General features: G+C 39.7%; 1 protein-coding gene across 1 annotated transcript in view; it reads left to right on the forward strand.

Annotated features, from left to right (window-relative positions):
* The window catches only part of NUDT3 (nudix hydrolase 3), a 119,681-nt gene extending 100,400 nt beyond the window's left edge, over positions 1–19,281 (forward strand). The window contains exons 3-5 of the mRNA XM_061196367.1: positions 11,803–11,847; positions 12,990–13,074; positions 16,216–19,281. Coding sequence (XP_061052350.1) covers positions 11,803–11,847; positions 12,990–13,074; positions 16,216–16,394 — 309 coding nt within the window. The 3' untranslated portion in view covers positions 16,395–19,281. The remainder of the gene's footprint in view (positions 1–11,802; positions 11,848–12,989; positions 13,075–16,215) is intronic.
* The last annotated feature ends 1,202 nt before the right edge of the window (positions 19,282–20,483 follow it).

A 20,483-nucleotide genomic window follows, 5' to 3' on the forward strand; every position in this document is an offset into this window, starting at 1 on the left:
GGCTCAATATTAAAGCTAAGTTTCCAGGTTAAATCACAATAAATGTAACTTGATTATATTTAGTTACACTGACTAATTAATAGACACGTACTTAGATTTAAAAAGAAAAAAAAACTTGCCATAGGTTGTTTTCAAACACAGTAATACTGAATGACTAAGAATGAAGGGCTGGAAAAAGATATATCAGGCAAATACTAACCATAAGAAAACTGAGATAGTAATTATAATATCAGGCAAAATAGAGTTTAGGTGAAAAACATTAAAGGGACAAGAGGAACATTTAATATTGATAAAAGGAACAATCTGCCAAGACAAGATAGCAGTCATGAACTTGTGTGCACCTGGCAAGCTCTTCATCGGCATAAAGCAAAACTGACAGAGTTATGGGGAAAAGCTGACAAATCTCCAGCCATATTGAAGACTTTAAAACATCTCATTTAGAAACTGATAGAAAAAGCAGCAAAAAAAAGGATTGAATAACACAATTAATAGGGTTGATCAAATAGCTATATTGAGGAATAATCTTGCATCCAAGAAAAAATACGTAAATTTTTAAGCACACATGAAAGAATTATAAAAAAGTAACCCTGTGTTAAGTCATAAAATAGATATTAAAAATCCCAGAGCATCCATAATATAGACTATAAAAGAGGTATTAAAAAGAGGTATTAAAAATCCCAGAGCATCCATAATATAGACTATACATACTGTGATACAGTGCAGTAAAATTAGAAATCAATAATAGAGCCAGCTTGACAGAGGAACATACTTGGAAACAGAAAAAAATGTTCTAAATAATCCTTGAGTTAAAGCACAAAAACTAGTAAGCAAATAGAGCTGAACAATTATGAAAGTTCGTATCATGAAACTTCATATCATGACTTACGGATGCAGCTCATTCACTTTGAGCCCTAGATGATTTTATTAGAAAGCAGAATAGACATTAAATAAACTAAGCAGTCAATTCAAGAAACTAGCAGAAAAACAACAGGATACTCTCAAAGGAAGTAAAAGGATGAAAATAACAAGGAAAAGAGCATGAATTAATGGGGGAAAATAGAAATGATCAACAAAACCAAAAGTGGGTTATTTTTATTTGTCTTAATAAAATAGACAAACCTCTCACTGAATCCATAAAGGAAACAAGAGAGAAGGCAACAAATAAGCAATAAAAAAGGAAATAACCACAGATATAATAGAGATTTTTAAATTAAGAGAATGCTATGAAAAGCTACAAACAAAATAATTTGAAAACTTCTATAAAAATTTTCTAGGAATAACTACCCAAATTTACTTAAGAAAAATTAGAAAGCCTATATGTAGATCATTAATCCTTATAGAAATTAAGTGGTAATCACCACTCTCCCCAGCAAAAAGATTCCAAGATCAGACGAGGTGAATTTTACCAGAATTTCTAAAGATATATATTCTTACCTTAAAGAACTATTCCAGAGAAGGATAACTACACACCTCTTGTAAGGCCAGTATGATCTTGATTCAGCAAGCAGCATACTTTTTCTATAAAGGGCCAGATAATAAATACTTGAGATACAGAAGCCATATGGTCTCTGTCACAAATATTCAACTCTGCTGTTGTAATGCAAACACCCTCATAGACAACACTTAAATGAATTACCATGGCTATGTTCCAGTAAAACTTTATTTACAAAAACCGATGGCAGGGCAGATTTGGCCCGTGGGCCATAGTTTGCTGACCCCTGATCTTGATACTTAAAAGTAGAAAGAACAGCAAATTCTGGCCTATGAACATGGATATGAAAATCCTAAGTAAAATAACAGCAAATAGAATCTAATGCTTTGTCAGAATGTCACACAACTGGGTTATCCCAAGAGTACAAGGATAGTTCAGTCTTGGAAAATACGTTTATGTAATTTACTTCGGTAAGTGTTTAAAACAGATAAAATTAACATCTCAGTAAATGAAGAAAAATTATTTATTAAACTTCAGTACCCTTTCATCTTAAAAACTGTTAGCAAACATAAAATAAAAGGAAATTCCTTAACTTGATAGAGTAGTAAAACCTACAGCAAACATTATATTTTTGAAATTTTCAAAGCATTCCTATGGCAGACAGGAATAAGACAGTTATGATTGCTATCATGCTGCCATTTGTTATTGAACTGGGGTCCTAGCCACTGCAGTAAGACAAAAATAAAGATTCAAAAGGAAGAAGCAGATTGTCATTATTTGCAGATGGCATGACCATTAATTATAAAAAACCAAAGAAACACAATAGAAACTAGCAGAACTAGTAAAAGCATTTAAAAAGGTTGCAAGACAAAGGATCAGTATGCAGAAGCCAGCAATGTTTCTTTAAACAAGTGATAATCAACTAGAAAATATGCAACTTTTAAAAATATACATTATTCACAATAGCAACAAAACTATACTAAAGGGCTTCCCTGGTGGCGCAGTGGTTAAGAATCCGCCTACCAATGCAGGGGACACAAGTTCGAGCCCTGTTCGGGGAAGATCCCACATGCCGCGGAGCAACTAAGCCCGTGCACTACAACTACTGAGCCTGCGCTCCAGAGCCCGTGAGCCACAACTACTGAGCCCGCGTGCCACAGCTACTGAAGCCCGCGTGCCTAGAGCCCATGCTCCGCAACAAGAGAAGCCACTGCAATGAGAAGCTGCACACCGCAACGAAGGGTAGCCCCTGCTCGCCGCAACTAGAGAAAGCCCACACGCAGCAACAAAGACCCAACTCAGCCAAAAATAAATAAATAAATAAATAAATTTATTTTTAAAAAAACTATACTAAAACTGAAATACCTTGCTGTAGACTAACAGTGCAGGATCTTTACAATAAAAATAATAAAACTTCATTAAAGGAATTTAAAAAGACCTGAATAAATGGAGAGAGTCTATTCTTGAATGAAAAGACTAAATATTGTAAAGATGTGAGTTTTTCTCGAATTAACCCCAAAATTCAAAAATAAAAGTAAACATCCCCGAAGGATTTTTCAAGAGATCTGAAAAACTGATTTTTGAAATTCGTGTAGAAGAATAAAGGTACAAAAATGGCTTTGAAGTTTTTGAAAAAGAACAGAGGCAGACACTACCTTTCCAGGTATTAAGATAAAGGTATATTAGTTAAAACCATGTGATATTAGTACATAAATTAACAACTATATTAGTAAAACAAAGTAATATCCATGGGACTCTTCTGGCTACTTGGGAATAAATTCCCAAATTTATTTTGCTGGATCATAGAAAAAGTATGGGAGACTAACTTTATGCCATGGGGATGGGGACATGTTTCTTAAAAAGACATTAAACACACACACAAAGGAAAAGAGAAGTAAAATCAGCAATGTCTGGTAAAAACATGTTTAGCAAAGGACATCAAAAGTAAAGATAAAAGACAAATGCCAGATTGGGAGAAAATATTTACCACAGAAGATAAGATATAAATAATTTCAGAAGATCATTAAGATGGTCAATGAACACATAAGAAAAATAGATAAAGAGTATGAATTCCCAGACGAAGAAATCTGAATGTTCATTAAACACAGGAAAAGTGCACGATTTCAATTTTAAAATTATGCATTATAATTTTACACTCACTATATTGACCCACAATTTTAAAAAAGCTGATAACAAGCACCAGTGTTAAAGAGGAACAAGAGGTACAAGGTACAAGAACTTGTATACTGCCTCTGTACTTGGAGAATATGTCAGTTAGTTGTTGCTGTAAAACAAACTATCCCAAAATTCATTGGCTTAAAAAGTAAGTATTGGCTTCCCTGGTGGCACAGTGGTTAAGAATCCACCTACCAATGCAGGGGACACAGGTTCGAGCCCTGGTCCGGGAAGATCCCACATGCCACGGAGCAACATGCGCCACAACTACTGAGACTGCGCTCTAGAGCCCGTGAGCCACAACTACTGAGCCCGTGTGCCACAACTACTGAGCCTGCGCTCTAGAGCCCGTGCTCCGCCACAAGAGAAGCCACCGCAGTGAGAAGCCCGTGCACCGCAATGAAGAGTAGCCCCCACTCTCCGCAACTAGAGAAAGCCTGCGCACAGCAACGAAGACCCAATGCAGCCAAAAATAAATAAATAAAATAAATTAATTTTTTTTAAAAAAAGCAAGTATTGATTATTGCTCACAAGCCCATGGGTCAGCTTCTCGTGTCAGCTGGACTACTCAGTTATCTATAGCCAGCTCTGCGTTGAGTTGGCAGCTGTGCTGATCTTGGCTAGACTATATCACTTTGGAGGTTAGCTGGCTGTAGGCTGCTTTGTGATATCCTCAGCTGAGACTGGTCTTTCATCCTTTAGGAGACTAGCTCACATGGCAGTGGCAGAGTTCCAAGAGAAAAAGTGGAAACTGTAAGGCCTCTTGAGGCCAAGGCTTGGAACTGGTACACCATCCTTCTGCATTTTGTTGGCCAAAGCAAGTCACAAGGCCAGGGGTGGGTAAATAGATTCTATCTCTTGATAGGAAGAACTGCAAAATTACACTTCAAAGGATATGGTGACAGGGAGTTCCCTGGTGGTCCAGTGGTTAGGACTCCGCACTTTCACTGCTGAGGGCAGTGAAACTAAACTAAGATCCCACAAGCTGCACGGCACGGCCAGAAAAAAAAGGACATGGTTACAGGGGGAGGTAGAGAATTGCAGCCATTTCTGCAGCTGATCTACTGCAGAGAGTAACGTGATAATAAGTGGGAAAATTGGAGGTACTTTTACCCTGTGATTCAGAAATTTGACATTTAGTTATAGATCTTGGAGAAACTCCCACACATGGTAAGTAACAAGGATATCTGTAAGAGAAGTTCTTTTTTTGGCGATGTTTTTTATAATAGCATGACTAAATGTCTACCAACAAGTGAACAGATTAATAAATTGTGATAAATTCTTAAAATTATTGATCAAGAATTAGAATGAATTAACTAAAACCACATGTATCAATATAGCTAAAAGTCAGAAACATGATATTGAAGAGGAAAAAGTTGCAGACTTTATAATCCTTTTTTTTACTCAGGTAGAGAAACATGCAGGAAATACTATATACCATTACTAGTGGATATATCCCTAAGTAGTAGAAGTGTAAAAACATACAATCGAATGATAAAAACCAAATTTAGGTGAGTAGTAGTTAGTTACCTCTGGCAGGAGGTGGGGAATACACAAGAGGCTTCTGTTGTACTAGCAGTTTTATTTCTTAAGAAAAAAAAATGACACAAAATGATACATTACCATTTGACAAAGCTGGTTAGTGACTACCTGACTACCTGAATGTTTATTTTATTATTTTCTTTACTTTTTTGATATTTGAAATATTTTATTTAAAAAGCAAAACAAAAAACCTTGAGGTGGGATTTCAGTGGACTTAAACTGTCTTCTCATCTACTTCCATCTGTCTTCACTGTGATTCTTTCCTTCCATAACTGACAAGTTTGGTGGATACCAGAAAGTTATGTGTATTGAAGACTATATATTTTTGTTCATAGGTTTCCTCATATAGACAACTTGCATTAGAGTTGTTCCCCTGAGCTCCTTTTGGGCCTGGGCTTATTGCTTTAATAGAGGAAGATTGTATACTATAGCTCCCTGAATGTACAGAATTTTTCTTTTGGGATATGCAGTCTTCCTCAGAGAGCTGCCTTTTAAATCAAGGGAAGTAGCAGGAAGCTTTCAGATACAGGTGCCAGCATACCTGACTAAAAGTAGCTTTAACATCACTAATTATTTTTCTCACATAAGAGGTCCAGGGGTTGGCCATTACCCTGTTGCTTCAGCAGCTCGGCCGTCAGGACTTTGGTTCACTTCTTATTGATTTTCTAGGCCTTACCCTTATGATCACAAGATGACTGTTGCAGTTCCAGGTTTCAGGTCCCCACCTGACAAGCAAGGAGGTATAGGGTTTCTTTTTGTACAACTCTTTTTATCATGATGGGAAATCTTTTTTAGAAGCCTCCAAGAAACATCCTCTCAGGAACCACTGACCCAGAATTGGGTCATACAGAGCACCCCTAAACCTGTCACTGCAGAGGGCAGCAGAACTCCCTATGCGGTTCCAAGTGTGCCATAGCTCTCACCTGAACAGAATCTGGGTCTTACTGGTAGCAAGGAGGAAGGGAGAATTCTTGTGGGCTAGATAGCCATCTGTGTCTGCCACCATATCCACCTGAGAGTGAAAAAATTGTTTTCAGAAGGTGATGGTCCACTTTATGCCCATCCAAACTAAGCAACAAAACCAGGGATCTTTGTGGTAGGAGATGATTTTAGGGGCAGGTTCAAAGGCCCATCACATCAGTGCCTCTGCCTAGGCCGCAACTACACACCCCGGGAGACTGCTAGAGGGAAAGAGGGGGTACTGGAGTGTCCCTGGTCAGTCCAGCCCTTTACAAATAAATATAGGGTTGGCCAAAAAGTTTGTTTGGTTTTTTCTGTAAGATGGCTGTAGTAGCGCTTAGTTATCTTTAACTTCATTCAAAACAATTTTGTTGGGACTTCCCTGGTGGTCCAGTGGTAAAGAATCTGCCTTGCAATGCAGGGGATGCAGGTTCAATCCCTGGTCAGGGAATTAAGATCCCACATGTCGTGGGGCAACTAAGCTCGCGTGCCACAACTACTGAGCTCACGTGCCTCAACTAGAGCCCACGTGCCGCAAACTACAGAGCCTATGCGCTCTGGAACCCGTGTGCCACAACTATAGAGCCCACACGCCCTGGAGCCTGTACGCCACAACTAGAGAAGAGAAAACCCGCACGCCACAACTAGAGAGAAGCCCGCGCACCACAATGAAGATCCTGCATGCTTCAACAAAGATCCCATGTGCCGCAACTAAGACCCGACACAGCCAAAAATAAATAAATCGTTTAAAAAAAAAATTTGTTAGATTGTATTGTGACAGCTGTCATATCAGCGTGCATTAAAAAAAAAACTTATCAAAGTTGGTGAATTTTTGTGTAGCCATTTTAATATTGAAGATGGAAGAAAAAAAGCAACATTTCTGGCACATTATGCATTATTATTTCAAGAAAGGTAAAAACACAACTGAAACAAAAAAAGATTTGTGCAGTGTATGGAGAAGGTGCTGTGACTGATTGAACATGTCAAAAGTGGTTTGCGAAGTTTTACGCTGGAGATTTCTCGCTGGACGGTGCTCCACAGTCGGGTAGACCAGTTGAAGTTGATAGCGATCAAATCGAGACATTAACTGAGAACAATCAACATTATACCACGGGGGAGATAGCCGACATACTCAAAATGTCCAAATCAAGTGTTGAAAATCATTTGCACCAGTTTGGTTATGTTAATTGCTTTGATGTTTGGGTTCCACATAAGTTAACCGAAAAAAACCTTCTTGACCATATTTCCACATGGTTCTCTACCTAAACGTAACGAAAACATTCCATTTTTAAAACAAATTGTGATGGGCGTTGAAAAGTGGATACTGTACAGTAATGTGGAATGGAAGAGATCTTGGGGCAAGCGAAATGAACCACCACCAACCACACCAAAGGCCAGTCTTCATCCAAAGAAGGTGATGTGTATATGGTGGGATTGGAAGGGAGTCCTCTATTATAAGCTCCTTCCAGAAAACCAAACGATTAATTCCAACAAGTACTGCTCCCAGTTAGACCAACTGAAAGCGGCACTCGATGAAAAGCATCCGGAATTAGTCAACAGAAAACGCATAATCTTCCATCAGGATAACACAAGACTGCATGTTTCTTTGACAACCAGGCAAAAACTGTTACAGCTTGGCTGGGAAGTTCTGATTCATCCACCATATTCACCAGACATTGCACGTTCAGATTTCTGTTTATTTCGGTCTTTACATAATTCTCTTAATGGAAAAAATTTCAATTCCCTGGAAGACTGTAAAAGGCACGTAGAACAGTTCTTTGCTCAAAAAGATAAAAAGTTTTGGGAAACCCCAATAAAGATGTTAAAAAAAAACACGTTTTGGGAAGATGGAATTACGAAGTTGCCTGAAAAATGGCAGAAGGTAGTGGAACAACATGGTGAGTACATTATTCAATAAAGTTCTTGGTGAGAATGAAAAATGTGTCTTTTATTTTTACTTAAAAACCGAAGGAACTTTTTAGCCTACCCAATACTTCCAATCTCAGTAAAACACCCCAAAAGGAAAAAAGACATTTGTGCTTTTTTTCCCTTTTAAAAAGTAGCCAGTTACTCAGGTAATTTTTGTCAACTAGACTTCAAGTATTAGAATTGGTATTGTATACTTTGAAGTTCAAGAAAGCACTCACCTGCATGTGGTTGAATAATGAAGGGCAGTAGATATTTTATTTGGAATTCTTACTACTAGCTAAGATGGGCTTTTAAATAAAGACTTCTCTGGATTAGGGGCTTTTGACAATACAGACAGAAATTGTAACTGCTTTCATATGATTTTGAGAAAAACAGGTCTATACCAGTAACCTGACGGGACCAAACTTACATATACCCTGAATCAAATCTTATCCCCAAGTGTCTGAGCCAAATATCTGTCAGATGTGACCCTGACACCTACCCCAACCTGCGTGCAAGAATCATATGAGAGATAAAAATATCTCTCTCCAATTGCTTGTGGCAGCATTTGAGAGAGAGCTAGGATATGAAAGTTGGACTGTGGAAGATTGTGAAAAAGTAAAATGGTTACAGTGAACTCTGTCTCGGAGAACCTTTGTCTATGAGGAATCTTCCTCTTATCGGCACTATGGGTTTAAAGAACTGAAATCCATTTTCTTACAAAAGAGGAGCCTCCTCCTAAGAAAACTGCTAAAGCCCAGTTTTAAAAACTGGTAAATATAGGAATATTTCTTTGCTTTTTACCATAGATAATCATTGGTAGAATCACCTTAGATAGAATTCTCCCAAGTAGATCTTCCAAGAATAAAACTTGAAAGAAACATTTAAGAAACAAAACTAGTGTTGATTAGAAGTGATTAATTAGATTAATTAGAAGTGAAAATAAATGCCAGTGTATTTCAGTGTATTTCAGTATGACAGCATTATTTGATTTACTCTAGACTATAAAAATGCATCTATTTCATTAAGAAAAACATTTTTATACTTTTCCCAACTGCCTCTGACACAGAGTAAATCACAGATACATGTTGGTGTTGAATGCAGAAATTACTATAATTAAAAATTTTAAATAAATTATATTGTATTGTCATAATATTAAGTTGATTTATGCCTTTAAAATTTGGAGATTATTTCCTTTTCTGCATTTTTGTTTTCTTTTAAGAAAAGTAAATAATTGAACAGTAACTGCTGAAGAGAACTTTCTCCACTTTGCAGAAGAGAAATGTGAATGATGTCTTCTGTGAACCTCTATGAATCTTTCCTTGTGCCGCCTCCCCTCCGCCAACCCACCGCGGGCCTCCCTCCCCCGAAGCCTGATGGCTCTACTCCCAGGCCCTGTCAGTGGAGGCCTGTGGCAAGAGCACAGGTGACACATCTCAGGAGCTGATCTGAGCATGTTTGGGCTGCCTAGGATCAGAGTACAGCATTGGCTTTCCAGATGAGGACAGCCTGCCAGCTCGTCCCACTTGTTCAGGCAGCTTCATTGGTTAATTCATGAAGTACAGTCTAGCTAGTCTTAGCTGGCTGTGGAGTGCAATTATTTCTAAAAACGTAGAAAAGCAATTTAAATAAGAAAAGGTACACACTTCCACTGAAGTAGACCAAAAGCCACATGGGGAAAAGAATGGATGGGAAAAGAATAGGAAAAGAAATAGGCATGTTGGCAAGAGAAAGGAAAGTAATTCCTTGACAGATAATTAGCAAAAATTAATTTCAAAATATAGCTCACCTAGGAATCTAGGCCTTTAAATTGGCTTCTGTTGTTTCTATTATTGAATATCTCTAAAGAACTTTTGGAGTACTTATTTTAAATTTTTGTTCATTCTGTACAAACTTTTTGAGCACCTACTGTCTTTAGAAAGTATATTTGCCTTAGTTTTTAATGTATTGTACAAAATAACATGGCAGTTGTAATAGAAAACAAGTTACTGCATCCCCCAGGCATTTCCAGGGAGATCTTTCCCTCACCTCTCACCCCCTCTACTCCTAGCAGAGACAGATATAAAAGGCAAAAGCTAAAAAGACATAGCCTGACTCAAAAGCAAAGTGGATACCTCCATAGATCAGTAACAGAGCAGAATTGCAGAACAGCAGAGGAAAGTTGCAGCCTGCGTGGCCTTGCATGGCTGGTGGCTGGAGCCCTTGGAGTAAGGGGGAGGCCAAGTACCCAATGGAAAGGACACCAGGAGCTGAGACTTTTAGAAAGATATGGGCCAGCAAGAGGCACATGAAAAGCTGCTCAACATCACTAATTATTAGAGAAATACAAATCAAAACTACAATGAGGTAATCACCTCACACCGGTTAGAATGGGCGTCATCAGAAAATCTACAAACTCAGAAAATCTACAAACCACTAATGCTGGAGAGGGTGTGGAGAAAAGGGAACCCTCTTGCACTGTTGGTGGGAATATAAATTGATACAGCCACTATGGAGAACAGTATGGAGGTTCCTTAAGAAACTAAAAATAGAATTACCATATCACCCAGCAATCCCACTACTGGGCATATACCCTGAGAAAACCATAATTCAAAAAGACACATGCACCCCAGTGTTCACTGCACCACTGTTTACAATAGCCAGGACATGGAAGCAACCTAAATGCCCATCGACAAATGGATAAAGAAGATATGGTACGTAATACAATGGAATAGTACTCAGCCATAAAATGGAACGAAATTGGGTCACTTGCAGAGACATGGATGGACATAGAGACTGTCATACAGAGTGAAGTAAGAGAGAGAAAAACAAATATCATAATGCATATATGTGGAATCTAGAAAAATGGTACAGATGAACTGGTTTGCAAGGCAGAAATAGAGACGCAGATGTAGAGAACAAATGTATGGACACCAAGGGGGGCAAAGTGGTGGTGAGGGTGGTGGTGGTGGGATGAATTGGGAGATTGGGATTGACATATATACACTAATATGTATAAAATAGGTAACTAATAAGAACCTGCTGTATAAAAAAAAGAAAGATATGGGCCTAGGTAGGGAGAGGATGCAGATGCAGTGCACAGTAAAGGATGGGGCTCTATCTACAGTATTCCCTATATTACCTTGAAGCAGGAACCCTAAATTTTCACTTTAAGACCTGGCTCTGGAGAGCCTGGTGAAAGCAGCGTCACAAGTAAGCCCTTCACCAGTTGGAACGTGAATTTACTTCAGGTAAAATGAATTTTATAGCATGACCTGAGAAAGAACTTAAATATTTTCAGAATGTTCAAAACGTAAATAAAGGAATAACTTCTATTTTAAAAGAACAACAACAACAAAAATCATGAAAAAAAAAAAAAAATCATGGAAGGGCTTCCCTGGTGGTGCAGTGGTTAAGAATACGCCTGCCAATGCAGGGGACACGGGTTCAAGCCCTGGTCCGGGAAGATCCCATATGCCACGGAGCAGCTAAGCCTGTGTGCCACAACTACTGAGCCTGCGCTCTAGAGCCCGCAAGCCACAACTACTGAGCCTGCGAGCCACAACTACTGAAGCCTGCGCACCTAGAGCCCACGCTCCTCAACAAGAGAAGCCACTGCAATGAGAAGCCCACGCACCACAAGGAAGAGTAGCCCCCGCTCACTGCAACTAGAGAAAGCCCGCGCGCAGCAACGAAGACCCAACGCAGCCAAAAATAATAAATAAATTTATTTTTTAAAAAAAGAAGATTCAGAATGAGACAGCAATGTAAGCAATGTCAATGTATGAATCTTTTTTATTTTTCAGGCTGGAGTAAAAGGGACATTGGGAAGATTAGTCGGAATTTTTGAGGTAAGTCTGTTAAAATCTTTGGTGCAATTGGTATCATATTAATAACCACATATATCTTTACCATGGGCCATTCAGGCTTCTGTAACAAAATGCCAGAAATTGGGTGGCTTATAAACAATAGAAATTGATTTCTCATAGTTTTAGAAGCTAGGAAGTCCAAGATCAAGATACCAGCAGATTCAGTGTCTGGTGAGGACCCACTTCCTGGTTCATAGACAGCGGTTTCTCTCTGTGTTCTCACATGGCAGAAGAGGGAACATCTCTGGGGTCTCTTTTATAAGAGCACTAATTCGATTCATGAGGGTCTTCTGTCATAACCCAATCACCTCCCACTGTCCCCTACCTCCTAATACTATTACCTTGGTGGTTAGGATTTCAACATATGAATTGGGGGGCGGGGGAGGACATAAACATTGTCCATTGCAGTCTTAATTTAGGAAAGATGCCATCTTTGTTTCACCAAGTTTTCAAAACAGTGCAGCACCAGCAGAGAATAATGTGCGTTCTTTTTAAAATCCCATAATCTCCTCCGAACAACTAGAATTATTTGTTAGAATTGTTTTTCCCATGTCTACCTCTCTTCCTCTCCTCCCAAGATGTGAGGAGGGCTAGATAAGTGTAGAGGAGACAGAGGAGAAGTGGAAGATAAGTAGCTATATAGCACAAGAGACAAACAAGGACATAGGCTGGAGTAGAGATTTGGAGAAAGTAGGAAATCAGGGAATAAAGATGAGCAGGGTTAGTAGGAGGAGGGGAGATGTGTGAGATAATCAGCTTGCTCACTTTGATGGGACCCCTGCCCACCACAGTCTCTTCTCTTTCTGGTGTTCTAGCTAGTTAAATTTACTTGGTGCCTTTTTCTCAAGAGGTCCCAAATCCTTTTCTCAGTATTCTTGAGAAGTTGCACTTTGGGCAAAGAGAAGGAAAAAAGAGGGTAAAGCCTTGGCTTTGGAAGCCCAGGCAAAGAGCTCACCCTCAGATTCAAGTGTGGCATGTTTTAAATAGGCCAGCTGGTGCTATTCCATATCTGATTGTAGGATGATAAAAAGTGAAAGGAATCCTTGGGTCTAAGCTCTCTGGACATTTACATAATCTCAGCTCTTTAAGGAAAAACTCTTTCTTTGTCCCTCTTTGCCCTTCAGAACCAGGAGAGGAAGCACAGAACGTATGTCTATGTGCTCATTGTCACAGAAGTGCTGGAAGACTGGGAAGACTCAGTTAACATTGGTAAGTTATCCCCAGATGGCCTCCGAAGAGCTCCCCACAACCGGCCCTGGCCGTGCCGTAGGTCATTACCCAGAACCACAAATGAGAGCCTGATAAAGAAAAGAAATAACAGAAGGATGTCCATTTTTGAACTTGTGAAAGGTACTATTTTGAAATGTTTAAGAGGAAGCCAGAGTTGGGTACATAGTCAGCATTTAGAAATGTGGCCCATAAAAATAAGACCTGTTGATTCTAAAACCGAATTGGATCCTCTCAAGCAGGTATTGATCAAGGCCTCCACAATGCTAGGCCCGCTGCTGGCCACGAACCTCAGGCGGGAGCAGGACCATGGCTGTTCCTTGCAGTGCTTATTCATACTGTTAGAGAAAACTGTCGGTTTGGTTGTGTGAGCCCCTCCCTCCAGAGCTGTATAGTAGGTGTAGAGTGATGGGAGTAGTTTCCAGTTATATTCATGTTACCCTTCAGGTGCACACGACTTTCTCCTAAGGAGCCATTTTCTTTGATCTCAGATCACTATTGCATGTATATGTCCTTTTTTTTTGTTTTGGCTGTGTTGGGTCTTTGTTGCTGCACATGGGCTTTCTCTAGCTGAGGCAAGTGGAGGCTACTCTTTGTTGCAGTGCGTGGGCTTCTCATTGCTGTGGCTTCTCTTGTTGCAGAGCACAGGCTCTAGGTGTGCGGGCTCAGTAGTTGTGGTGCATGGGCTTAGTTACTCTGCGGCATGTGGGATCTTCCCGGACCAGGGATCGAACCCATCCATGTCCCCCGCATTGGCAGGCGGATTCTTAACCACTGCGCCACCAGGGAAGTCTGTATATATGTCTTTTGACCTAAAAATTGAGGTGATTTTAATGGTTGGCTCATGGTTTAATCTTTTAGCTCTGAAGGAAAGTATATTCTAGAAAAGTGTAATATTAATTTAACTTCTGTTGTAAATTGGCAAACAGATATAATTCATTTACCAAAGCCTCTCCCTTTATTGTTAGTATATGCTTTGCCATCATGCCTCTCACATTGTTGATCTGGGCATTTCATAGCCCTTCAGCTTTTAATTGCTTTGTGTTTGGTAAGAATGCAATAAACTTAAGTATAAATAAATTCAGTGGGGGGATATTAAAAATAGACTCCTTGACAGCCAGTGCTGGGGCCTGAAAAAGAGACAGAGGTGAGTGGTGTGGCTGGCCCTGTCCTCAGAGTACTCTGTCGGGTGGGAGTCACACACTTGTGATACTAATTTTTAAGGTACCATTGCTCTATTAATATCCAAACAAGCCTTTCACCTGTACTCCCACTGCTGAGAATTGACCCTGATGAAACAGTCTGAAATATGGGAATAAGCCTATGAGCCTTCCTTCAGATGAGCCTTTTTCAGATGAAAAATTGGGTCTTAAAATGTACAGGTCAGCAAATGTTAAGTGATCTAAGGTCCATTCATCTGATGGAACGTTAGGCAGCTGTTAAACGCATACTTATGAAAGCTCTACACCATGGGAAAGTGCTTATGAGATCGTGTTGGTGACTGAAAACAGGGTATAGAATTGTATATACACTAATTAGAACTACATTAAAATATGAATTTGAAGTGAAAACAAAGATGAGGTACTGGTTTTCACCTAAAGAATTGGCAATGACAAACAAAAGTTAACAGCGCTGGCAGGAGTGTGGTAAGACTGACATTCCAACACACAAAAGCAGGATTGGGGATCGGTACATCCTTCTGGAAAGCTGTTTGACAGTATCACAAGCCCTATAGTGTTCAGATTTTTTTTAAAGTGTAGCATTATTTATAATAACTAAAATTGCAGACTGTTGATGTCCAATGATAGGGAAATGGTTAAGTGAATGACATTACATCCATGCTAGATATTAACGATGTAATGCAACCATTAAATGTCATACTTTTACAACAGAGAAGAATGCTTAAGAAACAATGTGAAGCGGAAAAGAAGCAACAACAACAACAGTAATAGTAAAGCAAACTCTTACAGCATGTACTCTGTCCCAGGTATTGTTCAAATGCTTTACATATTAGCTCTCACAACAGACTTGAGAGATAGGCACTATTTATTATCTCTATCTTATAGATGAGGAAAGTGGGGCACAGAGAGGTTCAGTAACTTGCCCAAAGCTGTGCAGCTCATTAGAGCCATTGATGTGATTGGAGCCCAGCATATTAGCTTCAGTGTCCGTGTTCCTAACAACAGCACTCCATCAGGGCCTCTGAGGATTCCGAGCACCTTAAAGCATGATCCCAATTATAGTTGCTCAAATAACTGTGTCTTTTTCAAATAAGATGAAAGAAAAGCAAATGCACTAAGGTATTAAGAGTAGTTACTTCTGGTTTATAAGATTACAGGTAATTATCTTATTTATGCTTTCTTCTGTTTTCCCAATTTTAACCAATGATCTTTTGTTATTTTTGTAAGAGAAAAAATAATGGAGGATTTTAAAACATGCATTTGAAAAAAAAATTTAAATACACTGAAAAGTTAATGATTGTGTTGAGATTATATTTTCCTCTTTTTGAGAAAATATTTTCTTTTTTGTAGATACATCACTCTTATACAAAAATTTTAAAATAAATAACTGATTACAAGTCAGCCATCCTGGTAATTCTGGAAGCTGATACTCATGTCTATTTTTCAGGAGATGGGGATGCTGGCGGGCTTCAGGCACTTATGTACAAGCCGAGGAAGGCTCAGAGGCCCAGGAGCTCAAGAGGAAACCACTAGCAGTGGTTCTCTTTAGAGGGCAGGTTTCATACAATTACTTTCAGCTCTTCAGTTTTCAGGTTTCTTACCTGTTTTCTGCATTAGGCATTTGTGTAATATTTGAAGCATATAAAGTGTGCTTGCATCACCCGTGTAAGAAAAGAAAATAAGGAAAAATAGATTTACATATTTTTTAAATGTTGATAACCATCGTGGTCATTTTGTAATGTGTAGAAATATCAAATCACTATGTTGTACGCCTGGAACTAACATAGTGTTGCAGGTCAGTTATACTTAAATTTAAAAAAGAAAAGAGAAACATTGATAACCATTGCTTCCATGTTTTTTTCTACATTTTCTCAAAAGTTTTAGGGTCAGAAACCTGCTGCTTTCCTTTTGTACTAATTTCTTTTTCTCTCTGCCTCGACAGGAAGGAAGCGGGAATGGTTTAAAATAGAAGATGCCATAAAAGTGCTGCAGTATCACAAACCGGTGCAAGCATCGTATTTTGAAACGTTGAGGCAAGGCTACTCAGCCAACAATGGCACCCCGCTCGTGGCCACCACTTACTCAGTTTCTGCTCAGAGCTCGATGCCAGGCATCAGATGACTGAAGATTTCCTGTAAGAGAAATGGAAATTGGAAACTAGACTGAAGTGCAGGTCTTCCCTCTCACCCTTGCTCTTTCACCTCTCCTCACAGGCCTCCTCTTTCAAATAAGGCATGATGGGCAGCAGAGAAAGGGTTTATTGATAATGTTGCTGTTTGGTGTTAAGTGATGGGGCTTTTTCTTCTCTTTTTATTGAGGGGGTGGGGGGTGGGTGTGTAATTTGTCAGTACTTTTGTGCATGATCTGTCTCTCCCTTTTCACACCCCTACAATTCTCTAAAGAGGCAAACAGCCTTCCCTCTGCCTTGGATTCTGAAGTGTTCCTGTTTGTTTCATCCCAGCCCTGGCCAGATTTTTTTTTTTTTTATTAAAAGATACCAATATGAGATGAAATCTCTCAAGAATTTGTCCTGTAATGTGCTGTTAAGTCCGGTAGGTTGGTCACTTTCACTGCAGGATACATTTATCTACACATTATATATCTCCCATATAATATGTAAATAAATGACTTTTAGAAGAGGGATTTAACTGTTTAATTTTTCAAAGTTTTGTTTTTTAAATTCAGGGTGTTTCTGAAGTGGAGAGCCTCACAATTAATTTACTTTTTTGTTTCTGATGCCAGTGGCTAGGTAAAGTTCCCTGTCCACTCTCTTTTCCCCAGTCATCGACTGTAGTTATGTAGGGTATGGGAAGAGTTTAGCTACCTTCATAGTGCTCCCAGGACTCATGGCCTTCTCTTCTCGAAGCTGTGTTTCCATGCCAAGAAAGAAACAGGAAGAAACCTATTTTCTTTTTTATTACCAAGCCAGGAGCAAATGGCCTCAGCTCAGATCTGGAGAAACAATGCTAGAAATTGAATTCCTCCCTACATGTTGACAATAGGGATTTGAACTGGATTCTTGGGATTACTATCTAAAAAACTGGAGCGTCGAGCACTGTTTCTATCCTGCTGGTTTGGAGTTTTTTCCGTAATGCTACTTATCGCCGACAAAGGCCTCTCTCCCTGTGCATCCATGCCTTACACCGTGCAGAACTGGATATTGTCCTTGTGCTCTGAAGCATCCAACTGTACTTGGCAAGTGCAGCTGTACAGTCCTGTCCCCGTTCTGGGTAACCATGTTACGTTCCTGAAAAGTACACAGGAGGAAAATTCAGATGTTTGCTTGTCTTTGTAATGTTATAGCACTTGTAATTGCACCATGGAGCATGCTCAGAAATATTAAATATGTCTCCCACTGGGATGTGAAAGGTCCATCGTCCGCTGAGAAGTGGTATGGGAGAATGCTTAATCATTTATTAGAACAGCAACATAATGCATTGGCTCCCTGCAAACTGTCTTGTTGGTTTTTGATACAGGTTTGATGCTGGCTTCATTTGCCGATTGTGTTGTTTAGTCGAGAAGTGCGCAGAAAAGGGTCTTGAGACCGGGGCTGGGGGTGGGGGGCACTGATCAATCCCTGGCTTGGGACAGGAGCTTGTTGCTATACTCTTAGTGGCATCTCCTTTGTCAAAACATAGCCAAGATGTGAAATTAAAATCGTAGTTCTCTTTATTTAAAAATTCTAATAAATACTCAAACTTTGAAAAGCTTTTGCTCTTCCCTCCCACTAAAAGAAATGTAGTATCTGGTAGGCCTGTGTCATTTAATGTTCAGTGTTTTAGGGGACATCAGTTGATGAACTTAAATTTTTGCTATCTATTCTCGGTTTGCATATTATCTCCCAGTCTTAAAACACAGAGCCAAAAAACAGTGCCAGCAGTTTCCTTAGGATACCGCTCTACCTCTGGGAAAGGAATCCTGTCCCTAAGTAAGGGTCCCAGTGGATAGAAAGCACCATGGGATTTGAGTCTAAATGCCAACTCACTGTTCATGTGTCCTACTTAAAAACGAACACACTGCTGCTTATTACCTGATTTAGAGCATTCTGAGGTTCTGTGCAAATAAATAAAGGGGACAATAAAATAAGTCCAGCTCAGCACTAAATGGAGTCCCCAAAACACAATCTTCGAAATAAATTCTACCTTTATGATATAGATTGAAAGAGCTTTGCAGGAAAACGATTAGTACTCTTGAAATAGGAACTGCATTGTTAATAGTAATTTGTGCAGTTTTTAGTGATCTGAAGATGTTTCCACTGGGCTGGTATAATAATACACTACCCTACAAAGTCCTGTTTGGATTGTTGTTGGCGTCTTTGGGTCAGGAAAGTGAACTGTGCCAAGAAGTATTTGTCAGTGACATGAATGGATCCCATTAACGCAGTTAACTGGCGAGGTTGTGCTGATGCTTCCTTAACTGACAAAAGGAGGCTTTGTCCAACACCAGAATTGTTGAAACTGGTGCAGTTATCTGTTGCACTAGGATTCTGGTGAGCAGGGGTTGGTGTTTTTCCCTCCCTGGCACCATAAACACCATGGCTATCTCCTGACGTGTAGTCACAGCCCTTTTGTGCTACATTACTTAAACGCATGGTTGCAGTAACCTTTCTATCTCCCCCAAAGAAAGCAAGGAAAAACAGAGGAAAGCTCAAAATTTACCCTACTTGCAGAATATTTCGACAACACTGATTTGCCATTAATTCTGCAAGTCCTTGCCTTATTCAGGCTTGGCAGAAACAGGTTCCTGTGTTCAGGGCAGATATAAAGTCTCTTTCTCACAGTGAACGGGCATGTCTTAGATTCTGGTTATTACCAGAGTGCCCATCAGAGTCCTCCATACTCAGGATGGAGAAAGATAGCAATGGCTTTTTTTTAAATTAAAATTTGTTTTTGATTTATAAATTGCAGCCCTTGGGAAAACAACAGTGAGATCATGCCATTTTTTTGGACCAGGACTGTGTGTGAGTGAGTGTGTGTGTGTGTGTGTGTGTGTGTGTGTAAGAGAGAAAGAGGACTACCAGGAGTCAGCCACGTTAGGTTTTCTGGTAGCCTCTCAGAACAGTGCAGCCCGTGAAAGAGGAGTCTTGTTTTTTCTCATGGTAAACATAACAGGATGGAAAAGTTACTGAATTGACTGTTTTATTTTTACAAGTGTCTGCTGCCCCATCTGCCCTGTGAGGAGAGGGTTCCCTCACTGCTGAGTCTGAGCTGAGGCCATCTGGAGGGATCAGAGAGTGTGGGAGTATCACCCCGCTAAGGCTGAGCAAGGCCTAGAAGGTGGCTTCGCCGCAGGATTTCCGCCCTCTGCATTGCGTTGCCAGTGCTGTGGAAAGCGAGGCACTGGAGGCCTTGCTTCCTGCAGCCTCTGGGGAGCAGAGTGGGTCACTGCCCTCTGAGAGTGTTTGCAGTTTTTTGTACACTCTTGCTACATAGTCAAGTTCCTTCATGGCAGAGAAATAGTTTCTGTTTCAGTGTTAGGAGTCAGCCCATGTAAAGTCTCTTAGACTTGCTTAGAAGAAAAAAAAAGTCACCTTTTGTTTTTAGAATTCGAGGAGGAAGAAGTTCCCCATAGAACCACGCTTCCTCCTTCTGCTTCCCCTTTCTCTTCTCCACGTACAGTGCTCATTGGGGGCTTCTTCTAAACCTCTTCAGCAGAAGGGAGTAAACGGTCTTCTGATGGACATGGATGTGCGTTTCACACCTTGTACTTAACATATTTGTCATTTCCGTCTAGTGCTGTGTTAATACCTTTGTTGATCTCCCCACGTGATCTTTTTTTTTAAACAGCTTAGCCTGAGCCATATATTTTTTTTCATTACAAAAAGGATTTAATAACCACAGTGTGATTTTTGCCACAACTGTATGGTTTTTAATATTTCTGAAGTGTTCTCTAAGCCCATCCTAGTTGAGAGTGGATTTAGCATTAGAAGAAATACCTGGAGAAATCTCCACAGTGGGATGAATTTTTGCTTAAAGAGAAATGAGAGTTTGATAATATAGCTCCATCCTGGTCCCACCTGCATTTGACATCCACATCTTTACAAAAAATAGGAGACATGCAGGATAGTCAACTCAAGCATTTCTAGGGAGAGGAGATTGTTTAATGGTGATTAAATAATGCAGATGGCTCTTTGAGTTCTTATTCTTGAAGACTCTAAAAGAAGTCAGACCTGAGGCTGTGCAGTTTATACTGCCCAGTTGGGGTGGCAGT

The sequence above is a fragment of the Eubalaena glacialis genome, chromosome 7 (genome assembly GCF_028564815.1).
Source record: "Eubalaena glacialis isolate mEubGla1 chromosome 7, mEubGla1.1.hap2.+ XY, whole genome shotgun sequence".
In the NCBI taxonomy this organism is placed as follows: Eukaryota; Metazoa; Chordata; class Mammalia; order Artiodactyla; family Balaenidae; genus Eubalaena; species Eubalaena glacialis.